The following is an 11,090-nucleotide window of genomic DNA, read 5'->3' as shown; positions in this document are numbered from 1 at the left end:
AAGTGATGACGTTCCCTTTTCTCATAGGGTTATCGGCTTCCCGGACGATATCGTTCCTCTCAGCGAATAAGTGTCAGTGTGAGTGTTAGTATGCGCTACGCCTCGCTGGCGATGGCGTTGTTATTCAGTTCTCCAGTTCCCGCGCAGACAGACGACGTTGGTTTCTGGGGCGCCGCAAAGCGCCCCGGACGTTACGAAACGGCCTGCGTTGTTCCGTCGCCCCGTATGTTGATTACAGAGGTGGCTGACCCGTCGGCCTTGTCTCGGCTGCCACGTGCACGCCGTGTGACGCCTCAGCGGGTCATACAGGGTCGGTGTTGCCTGACCCGAGCTGTCGGAGAAGGTGTAAGTCGGGTTAGATGCGGCTCTGCTGATCATCGCTGTCCCTGCGAGCGCAGTAACTTACCATATTCACGAACATTAGTAGATCTTTTTTTTGACGAATGAATGCGATTGAGGAAAACTGCTTTCAAGCTGTTTGATGCGGGCCGTTCTAATGTGCCGTTCTACTGTGCCGTTCTACTGTCGTTGACGCTTTGAGCGCATAAAGACCATTGTAGTCGACGCGCCCTGAAACACTAATAAACGACAACGACCAGTTCATGGTTGTTGTTCGAGGAAAAGGATTCGAGGCTTCCTCACTTAAAGATTTATAGCGGACTTAGGAAGTCGTAAGTCCTCGTCCCCCTCCCTTTGCTGCTAGGAACTTTTCTAACCAGTCAAAACGCACCACTGCCTTGAATGTTGAACGGCGCCAGTCGTGGCCACGCACTCACGCTCTCAACTCCACTGGCGTGTGTTAAAACCAACGAAGCAGCGTTCCTCTCACTCGCGGCGAGATCCAGGCCGGTCGTGGTGTCTCGCCGAGTCACGGTCAAGGTTACACTCAGCCCTGTCATCGGACGCGCCGCCGTACTCATGGCCAGACCGTGCGGAGGGCCGGCGCTGCTCGGCAGTGGGGGTCAAGGGTGCTCCACGTCTTAGCGACGCCGACGTGACTGAAATGGGCAACGGCACATCGGCGCTCTTGTGTGACCGGACGAAGCGTCGCTCTTCCTGGCTGTCCGCAATCCTGGCCACGAGTGCGGAGGCAGAGCAGAGACGATGAGGGTCGGCCTGGGGGCTCAGGAGGCACCGGTGCACCGGACCCGCCACCCACGGTCGGCAGGCACTCTGTCGGACGGGGGTGGACGGGAGCCGGCCGGCCATGGACGTCTCCGGCGCCGGTCGTGCGCCGCCGCCACTGCGGGATGCGGGCTACTTGGCCTTGGCGAACGGAGAAAGGGTTCGACTTGTTTGCTGGTCTGGACTCGTCCCCGCGTCCGACCGCGGTCTGAAGGTGGTGTTGTGACCAACCAGCTGCGGGCGCTTCTACAATGTGGGGGTGGGAGGAGAACGGGCATTCACCTGGACAGGTGGAGGGCACGACCCCGAGCCGGCGTTGGTGATAGCACGAATCGCATCCTGAACGACCTTGGCAATTATTTGCGCGCTGATGACGCACCAGCACTGATATGTCATGGGTGGGATTTGTAAATTAGGTGGGCGGTGGCCGACTGGCAGCAGTGGCGTAGCCAAGGGGGCTCTGAAGCCATGGTCTTGGAGGTGGGGGAGGTGAACCTGGGGCCGTGGATCTCAGTACTTCTTGGCAGTTAAAGACGCGCGAATAACTTCTAAAACGACAACAAAATAACGGGTCTCCGATCCATCAGAAGGGAATCCTAAGCCCAAAAGGATTACTCGCAGCCAAAGCCAGGACCCTGGACGACGAAGCGATCCCTTCGAATGAAAACGTTCCCCATGATCTAATTTGGCCCCCTCTTGAGTGAATTCTTTGCTACGCCGCTAGCTGGCAGTTACCGTAAATGGCTCAATTCGCGTGACCACGAGATCCGTTTACATGACAGGAAATGTCAGCTCACAGTTGGCTAACCATCCGGTCATACATATCAACAGCGTACAATGCTGCGTGCCCGCAGACGTGGTCGGCTCACATCACCCGTCAGCAGGCCTGTCGCCGCCGCGCCAGCCTGCCCCGCTAACGGTGCGCGTGTCCGTGTGTTGCAGTGGCGCCGCCGTCGAGCGCGCCTCGACGCCCGGTTTCTCGGCGGCGCGCAGCATCAGCCAGGAGCTGGTGCGCGAGCCGAGCCGCGCCGAGCGCTGGACCGACTCGCTGCGCAAGTCGCGCGACCGCCTGCGCCAGCGCTTCTCGCTGAGGGACGAGCGCCGGCCGCAGAGCGAGCCGACCTCGCCGAGCCCGCCGAGCCAGCCGGTCGAGGCCGCTGCTGAGTCGGCAGAGGCCGCCGAGGCGAGTCCGCGCCAGAGCCGGCGCGACGGCGTGCGCCGCGCCGACTCGTTCCTGCAGCCGGTGCGCCAGTTCGGCCGCGTGGCCAGCCGCAGCGCCGTCGGCAAGCCGGTGGTGCGCTTCGCCAAGACGTGCCGGCGCGACGTGCCCAAGCCGTACCGTTTCCTGCGCGAGAAGCTGAGGTCGCGCAGCCCGCGCGCCGCGCGCTCGCGATCGGACAGCCCGCGGCCGCGCTCGCTCTCGCCGCACAACGGCAGCAGCAACAACGAGGACGAGGTGGTGTTCGCGTTTGGCACCGCCAGCCGCGAACCCGAAGAGCACATCTACGACCCGGTCGGCGAGCCCGCCGATCCGGACGAGCCGCCGCGCGCGGCCGACGACTCGACCGACGCGCACGACGACGAGTTCGCGCGCTTTTCGCGCTTCAGCAAGCGGCAGCCGGAGCCGGGCCGGGCGGCGGCGCGCGCAGAGGAGCCGCCGGCGGAGCCTGAGCCTCTCAGCGTGACCCCCGAGCCGTGCCTCAAGGACAGCGACAGCGGCCGCAACAGCCGGCCGAGCTCGCGCGCCTCGCGCACTGAGGATTTCCCCAAGTCGGTCCGCTTCGGCAAGAAGCGGGTCTCGAGCGACAGTGACAGTGTGGGCGTACGTTTCAAGCCGCTGTCGACCTCCTCCAGCAAGGACGAGGACCTGGGCAGCTACCAAGGCCTGCAGCGCGTGCGGGTGCAGCTTAAGGATGACGTGTCGGGCCTGAACCTGGTCAGCAAGTTCGTGCAGCCGACCCCGGACGTGGTGGCCCTGCCGCCGATCGAGATCCAGCAGCTAGACGAGCCGCCGCGCGTGCTCAGACCCCGCCCCGCGGGACGCGACTCCAGCGAGCCGGCGACGCCGCCGTCCCCGCAGCCGACCGCAAGCGAGCCTCCGCCGCCGCCGAAGGTGATCGCCAAGAAGCCACTGACGCCGGCAGCTGTCTCAAACAATCCTGGGCCGCCGCTTGCTGCAGCGAACAACCCGGCGCCACCGGAGGCCAACTCGAGCGTGACATCACCGCCGCCGCCGCCGCCTGTCGTGTCGAGCGAGCCGCCGCCGCCGGCCATCACACTTACGACCGACTGCCGGCCGCCGCGCCCGCCGCCGCCGGCGCCCGAGACGCTCGAGCGCGTCCGCCGTCCGCTGGAGGCCATCGACAACGTGCCGTCGCCGGTGGAGCCGCAGCCGACGAAGCGGCAGCCGCCGCAGGAGGAGGGGCCGCCGCCGCCGCCGCGCGAGCCCTACCAGGCCAAGATCCGCGAGTACTGGGAAAGCCGACGCGCTCTCACGGCCAAGCCGCCGCGCAAGAAGAAGCGCAGCGAGGAGGGCGGGCCGCGCTCTCAGTCGGCCGACCAGGCTGACAGCCGCACCATCGCCATCTTTGGCACCGCCTCGCGGCCGGCCCGCTCCAAGCGCGCGTCGCGGCCCGGCCCGGCCGAGCTCGTGACCGCGCGCGCGCCGCCGCCGCGCCCGCCGCCGCCGGCGCCGCGCCGGCCGCCGCGCAGCCGCAGCCGCAGCCGCGGCGCCGTCTCGCTGCTCGACGTGCGCGACGTGCGCTACGCCGACGAGTCCGCCACTGAGGAGAGCGCCGACTACGGCGACGGGCGGAGCTACCGCCGTCTGCTGGACGACGGCGACGGCGGCCCGTACCGGCCGACGCGCGTGCCGCGCCGCCCGCCGCTGCCCGAGCACAGCACGGTCACGTCCAAGCTGGTGGTGGACATTCGCGGCGGCGAGCCGGAGCGCGAGGGCGCCGTGCAGGTGGAGACCTGCGAGGAGCAGCCGCCGACGCGGCCGCGCCGCTCCAGCCGCGCCGCCGGCGACGCGCCGCCGGCCGGCCACAACGACACGTTCGACAGCATTGGCGAGGGCCCCGACCAGCTGGAGGTGACGCTGTGCGCGCGCGGCAGCGTGACGAGCGAGGGGCCGCGCTCGCTGCACTCGTTCCAGCAGGAGGAGCTGGGCAGCGGCGACGAGCTCATGCTCATCGTCCACGACGACGGCAAGGGTCAGCAGGAGGACGAGGACGCGGCGAAGGGCGCCGAGCACAACAAGGAGAACCGGCCGGAGGTGGAGCTGCGCAGACAGACTCCGGCCAAGCCCGAGTACGCGCACGTGCGGAAGCGCTCGTCGGTGCTGCAGCAGCAGGAGGAGGCGGAGTACGACTACCCGCCGCCGGTGCCTAAGAAGCTGAGTGAACTGCGGCCGCCGTCGCCGGTCGTGCCGCCGCCGCGCCGCCGCCCGGCCAGCCTCTCGCCGGGCCGAGCCGAGCTCAACGGGAACACCACCTGGCCCAAGAGGCGCCACTGCACGGCGCCGGTCGAGCCGGCCGAGGAGGCCGAGCCCGTCGCGCCGCCGCCGCGCACCGTCAAGCGCAGCAAGATCCGCAGCAGCACGGTACCGCGCGGCTACAAGTCAGGTCGCGGCGCGCGGCCCACACTCTATCATCTGGCGAAGCAGCGCTCGCAGGAGGACGCCGTTGACATGAAGAACCGGCCGCTGCCACCGCCGCCGCCGCCGCCGCGCAAGAAGCCGACGGGGCGCTCCGACCCGGCGCTGGCCGGCTCGACCGAGTCGCCGCCGCCGCCGCTGCCGCCGCCGCGCGCCGCCTCGCCGCCGCCGGCGCCGGGCGAACTGTGGGAGGCGGGCAGCGAGCCGAACCTCTCGTCGCAGGCAACGGACGCGCCGTCCGAAATCACGTTGCGCTCCGAGGGCAGCGACGGCACGCTGGACGCCAGCCAGACGACGCTGACGTCGGGCCGCGACCCGGGCTGTGAAAGCACCGACGACGAGTTTTTCTCGATGGCGAGCGAGTCGCGCCCGCCGCCCGAGAAGACGGCCGCGTCGCCGCCGACGCCGCGCGCCCGCCACCAGCAGCCGCAGTCGGCGGTGCAGCAGGAGCAGCAGCAGCAGCAAGTGGCCGCCGCCGGCCAGGTGGCGGCCGCACCCCGCCACGTGCTCGTGCCGCACTTCATCCAGCGCGTGTCAACGACGGAGATGGACGCCGCCTCCGCCAATATCATCGACCTGACCGCCGGCCGCATCAAGGTCACGGAGCTTGAGGTGGACCGCATCTACATCCGTGAGGGCCGCGTCAAGCTCATCCGACACGAGGACGGTAGCGATGACGAGGCGACCGGCGGCGGCGGAGGAGGAGGCGGCGGCGGCGGTGACGGCGGGGAGCGGACCGCGCGCCCGGCGCCGGCGGCGACCGAGCCCGGACTGACGGGCGCAGGCGCGCCGCCAGCCTCCGGGCCGGCCCCGCAGGCGCGCTCAGCGGCCGACCCGCCGAGCAGCTCCGACTCGTCGGACAGCCGGCCGCCCGACCCGGGCCTGCTGCGCGAGCTGGACGCTGTGGAGAGCCTCTTCCGCCAGATCGGCTCGTGTCTGTCGGAGCTGCAGCAGCCGCAGGCGCGGCGCGGAAGCGACCCGCCGGCCGCCGCCGCCGCGCCTGGCGCCGCCGAGGACTTTATCCCACGATGTGGCAGTGACTCAGATCCGTCGAGCGGCTGCCCGCAGCGCAACAGCGGCGACGACGTGGACGCCAGTCCGGTGCTCGCACCCGCAGAGGCCGGACCCAGCGTGTCCGCGCGCCTGGAGAGCATAAAAAGCACGCTCGAGCAAGTGATATCACCGGCGTCGGCCGAGCGGCGGTGCCTCGCGTCCGGTCAGGCGCAGCAGTGTGGCGCCAGCGGCGGCGGCGAGCGGTGCACAGAGTCGTCGGACGCCGACGCCGAGCGCATCTACGGCATCCCGGCGGAGGCGGTGGACGCGCCCGGCCGCCGCGCGCGCCTCGGCCACTTGTTCACCTCGTTCGGCAAGGGCCTGAAGAAGAAGCCGGCGCCGCGCAAGGAGCGCCGGCCGCACAGCCAGTTCTACGTGGAGTTGGACCGGTCGGACGCCGACTCGGACAGCAGCGGCGTCGAGCGGCGGCGCAGCGACCCCTCGCCGGGCTCTGTCTCCTCGGAGGCGGTGATGGGTGGTTCGGCCAGCACGCCCGACCGCCGTCTGGCGGCCGCTCCCCCTGTGTCGAGCGAGGGTCGTCTGCAGTACGCCCGTGTCATCGAGGAGTTCAGCTCCAACTTGGCCACGCTTTGCAAGCAGCTGTCGGCGGAGCATGCCCCGTCGACTGATGACGGCCCAGAACCGGAACCGGAGCCGGAGCCGCAGCTGGTGCCATCGCCGTCGCAGGAACCGGAACAGGAGCCGGAGCCGGCGAGCGAGGCGCTCGAGACGGCGCCCGAGCTGTCCGACAGCGACTCGGACACGGAAACGCTGCACACGGCGTGCGACCAGCCGCCGCCGTCGCCCGACGCGAGCAAGTCGTACCTGGTGGCGCGCGAGCTGCTCTCGTCGGAGGAGACGTTCGTCGACGTGCTCCGACTGCTGAACGAGGACTTCCGAGCGGCGGCCGAGGCGGTGGCGGCGGACGCCAAGTCGCCGGGCGTGCCGCCGGCCGAGCTGGCCGCCATCCTCTGCCACCTGCCCGAGCTGCAGCGGCTCAACGAGGAGCTACTGCGCGACCTGCGCTCGCGGCTGGACAACTGGGCCGCGCACCCGGCCGTGGCCGACGTGATCGTGCGCAAGGGGCCGTTCCTCAAGCTGTACTCGGCCTACATCCGCGACTTTCAGGCGCAGTGCCACATGCTGACCGACTGCCGGCAGCGCTACCCGGGCTTCGACGCGGCCGTGGCGGCGTTCGAGGCCAGCTCGCGCTGCCGCCGCCTCTCGGTGGCGCACTACATGCTGAAGCCCGTGCAGCGGCTGCCGCAGTACCGCCTGCTGCTGGAGGACTATCTGCGGCGGCTGGAGGTGGGCGCCGTCGACTACGACAACACGCGCGCTGCGCTGGAGGTTGTCTGCGAGGTGGCTGACCACGCCAACAAGAGCATGCGAGAAGGGGTGAGTGAACGGCCGCAGGTTCGCTCCCCGCTGCTGACGGGGCCGGACAGAACCGCTGCTCTTGGTTTGGGACCCGGGGTCTGTTTGGGTTTTGAGCGCACGAGCAGAGGCAATGAGGTGATGAACGCTGACGCTGACGAGCTGACGGACGGACGCTTTGTAGCTGAGGGTGGCGTTTCTGGCATGGGTGTTGTATGCTTGTCAGAGCATAAGCACGAAGTATTTGGCACTGAACATATGTTCAGTACTTAACAGTCATGCAATTGTTGGGTTCCACGTCTATGTAGGTCATACTGATGAAGTAGGCCAAAGGTTCCACGTCATGTCCTACAGCGGGCTGTTCGCAGAAGCTCTGGTGTGATGGACAATGAGATGTTTCTCGGTATCTCTTCACCTGACGCCGACGCGTCCGCGATGGCGTGTGGTGGTGCTGGTGAGAGGGGTTCGGCTGGGGGTTCTGACCACCCCACTGGTCCGATAACGAGGTGATAGACTCCTGGCCACCTGGCTCTTGTTGACTCCCCTGGCCGGCCCCGACAGCACATGCTCGAAAGTAGAGAGGTGCCCTAGAGCCGGTCTCTTGCAATGCTAAAGGCCTGGCTGAACCCTATCCGGGTCATGAGGCGCCGTTGTGCACCCCCACGCCTCCAAGCGTCGCCGATGCGTTTCTGGTGACCTCTCTCGTTAAAGACACGCACATGTTTGGTATGCTCTTCACGGTGACTGCTGGTACGACATTGCTATTTCACTGCCTGGTCCGGGTTAAAGGTGGACATAAGCACGACTTGGCCGGCAGTGTCTGAAGACATTGAGTATGGGTTGGATGTTCCCGATGTACTGAGCCGGATATACCCAATGCCGCGAACGGCAGCGTCATCTGTGTACAACGACCTGGTGGCGGTTCCTCGAGCCGGACGTCTAGTCGTTGCGGTGGATGACGCGCAGAAGTGGTGCCAGCGGGCTTCCCTGATGTACGCCCGCTGATATACCGATCGGTGTGAGGGAACGCTTCCCCAGCGGACGCGGACCATCCGGTCATGCGGCACGACTGTTGAGCGCCGCGTAACCCAACCGGGGCATGTGACGCCTGCTCTTCGCCAGCAGGTCCTCTCTCTATACCCGGTCGTAGGCGTCGACAGAGTCGAGTAAGACCGGGATGCTGCATTGGGGCGTCCGTTTCTGGAAGGCACGGCAGCTGCGCTGTAACGACTGATAAAGCGATCGGCAAGGGGGCGAAATTTGCGAACGCTTGCTTGATGGGGGTGAGCTCGGCGTGAAGCTCGAAGCGGCTCTTAAGACGACCTCTGAAACGCAGCTCTGACCGCCCTTCCAGCTCGCCGCCTGCTCTCCCACCCCTGTCTAGTTATCACCTATCGTTGATCCGTGCCCAATGATGATACGGTTCTCCTTGCTCTCTCGGCTGTCTGCGGTGGCTTTGCTTCTATGAACACACAACTTCAGCAGGTGACTGTGCGGCGAGATGTCATGGCCTCAGATAGTGTCCCGCACTTTACCCCGCCCTAGCTGCACTCGCAGTAATCGCGGTTCGTGGCGTTGATACTTCAGGATGTCAAGCGCCGTGTGCGCTATCAGCAGCTGTCGGGAGCGTGTCCTTTGCGTGCGGCGTGTCACGTGACTGGAGAGGCGCGTGGTTTCCCATCCGACAGCGACCGCGCGGGTCCGGAAGCTGTGCTGATGCACGGCACGTGTCTCGCGCCCCACACGCGCCGGGTCGCGCGGTGTGCGGGCCCGCCCCGACCCAGTCCCTGCGCGTGACCGTAGCACGTGGCTCGAGAAGCCGGCACCCCGCGCTGTGAGCTGCGGGCGCGCGTGAGCCGGCCGCTCTCTGGCTCGGCAGCGGCCGCCGCCCGGTCCGCACCGAGCCCCAGCCCCAGCCTGGCGCCCGGCCGCGGCGTCACGTGCTGTCCGCGCGGCCGACCGGCGGTCGCCCGCGCCGGGTGCGGATGTGGTGCGTGGTCTTCGCTGTGTGGAGAGCCTTGCGATGAGTTAGCGTCCGGCGTCGAGACAACGACGTCTCCCCCGGCCGCAGCATAGGTCCGGTTACCGGGAGCGGGCCCATTGCTGGAGCCTGCGCTCGCAACGCAGCCGTAATTTGAAGGGTTGTTGTGCAGGAAGGCGGTACTTATAGGCCCATTACGACGGCTGTATTGACGATTGTATGCGCCTCCCTCGCGTGCTGTGGATCTGAAGAGTGCTTGGCGGCATGGAGGCCAATTTTGAGCAATAGCCACGTGGCGTTTCATGACGATGAGTTCCTTTCGCGCTCCATTCGGATGGCTGTTTAAGTTTCCAAACGCACATGATTGACCACCTTCCACAAATTGTCGGCGCGGGAATGCCCGCTGCCGGCAACAAAGACCCCTGGCCGCTCAGCTCAAATGACGCCCTTCTCGCTGCCCTCATCTCAGGGAGCGAAGGGAGGGGGGAGGGGGACCATCGCGTGAGATGCCTCGGGCCGCCGGGCTGTCCGCTGTCCGGGCTTGTCGGCGGCGGCAGGCACGAGCGGCGCCGGACGTAACCCGAGTGCGCGCGAGACGCGGCCGGCCGGGCCCCGCTCCGCCTGCCGGACGAACCACCGGAAGACGGCCGTCGCTGAGTCAGCACCAGCTGACCGACTGACAGCCGGCGCGAGACGCGGCGTTTTTCGTAACCGGCGCCTGATCCGTCTCAGGCGGTGCAGCTGGCGACAGGCTGTGGACGCCGCGGTCCGCCGAGGTTCCGCTCGGCGGCCGGCAGCGCTACGAGTCAGGATCCGAGGGATCCGAACAATGCTGGCCATCATGAACCACTCAACAGTGGTACTGTGGTCGGGCCGGGCTTGTTCAGAAATGGCGATGTCGCGCGCCGGTCTCAGCAATATCGGGTCTCACGCCGTGAGCGTTATATCCCTGCAAGTTGGTGATGCTGTGGCCACTGTGGTGCAGACATGGCGACGCAGCTGGCTTTGCGTTTGGCTTAGACTTCGCGAAGCCGCATTTTCCTCTAGCGGCTTTGGATTGGACTTCGGCGCTGAGCCACCCTCCGCGGCTGGCTTCGACTTCAGTTTTGACTTCGTGCAGTGCTAAACGGTTGTCCTCAGTTTCGGCTTCAACTTAATGTCATGTTTAAAAGCTGGTTTCGGCGGCGACGTCGATATACTACACAACTTTTTGAGGTCGTGACGTATGCCTGGCTGAAAGCCATGAACCAGCCGATTGCTCTTAGGAGTAATGAAACTTGACGAGGGGCGTCAAGGAAATGTGCGAAGCGTTGTGTATTTGCTAACACAAAAGGTACGACAGTAGTCGAAAACATCGCATCCGTAGTGCTACCACTTCTTCTTGATCACCCCGCAAACGTCCGAAAATAGTTTCTGATCCCATACAGCTTTAACAGACGCGAAAATGGTGTTGGTTTCGCAAAACAGCATTCACTGGGTTCTGCTCCGGCTTCGGCTTCGGCCCCGTGGTTTTAAACTCATGAGGTCGGCTTTGACTTCGCGCTTTCCGAGTTCGAAACTGCTGACCGAAGCTTCGGCTTCGCGTTTGCAAGGTTCAGATAGACTGGCTTCAGCTTCGGACGTACCGAGAAGCCTGGCTTTGTCCCCATCCCTGGTGCGTTGTCAGTTTTTTGGCAACCTGACCGTTTTAAAAACGGCGGCACACTGCTGATCTAGACGGCAGTCGTGGTCCGGTGTGCTTGTTTTTCAGGCCTCCGCGGTGTCCGTCGTGTTTAAAAGGCACCTCCTTGGCGCCAGGCTCGCCCTGCTCTCCAGAAATAGTCGGCAGCTCCCGTACCCGGGCGCGGACCTCTGTCCTGACGTCACGCGCCAGCCCCGGCTTCGGCTGCGGTCGTG

At 66.1% G+C, this 11,090-nt stretch overlaps 1 protein-coding gene across 1 annotated transcript in view; it reads left to right on the top strand.

The window, feature by feature from the left end:
* LOC119089919 (uncharacterized) overlaps window positions 1–11,090 on the top strand; it is a 60,220-nt gene that overhangs the window by 7,869 nt on the left and 41,261 nt on the right. The window contains exons 3-8 of the mRNA XM_037212724.1: window positions 2,068–2,289; window positions 2,395–2,487; window positions 2,527–2,758; window positions 2,885–3,142; window positions 3,581–3,729; window positions 3,850–7,234. Of these exons, the coding sequence (XP_037068619.1) occupies window positions 2,068–2,289; window positions 2,395–2,487; window positions 2,527–2,758; window positions 2,885–3,142; window positions 3,581–3,729; window positions 3,850–7,234 (4,339 nt within the window). The remainder of the gene's footprint in view (window positions 1–2,067; window positions 2,290–2,394; window positions 2,488–2,526; window positions 2,759–2,884; window positions 3,143–3,580; window positions 3,730–3,849; window positions 7,235–11,090) is intronic.

The sequence above is a fragment of the Pollicipes pollicipes genome, unplaced genomic scaffold, assembly GCF_011947565.3.
Source record: "Pollicipes pollicipes isolate AB1234 unplaced genomic scaffold, Ppol_2.1 Scaffold_3087;HRSCAF=3621_pilon_pilon_pilon, whole genome shotgun sequence".
NCBI classification, from domain to species: domain Eukaryota; kingdom Metazoa; phylum Arthropoda; class Thecostraca; order Pollicipedomorpha; family Pollicipedidae; genus Pollicipes; species Pollicipes pollicipes.
This window is presented reverse-complemented; position numbering and strand designations above follow the sequence as displayed.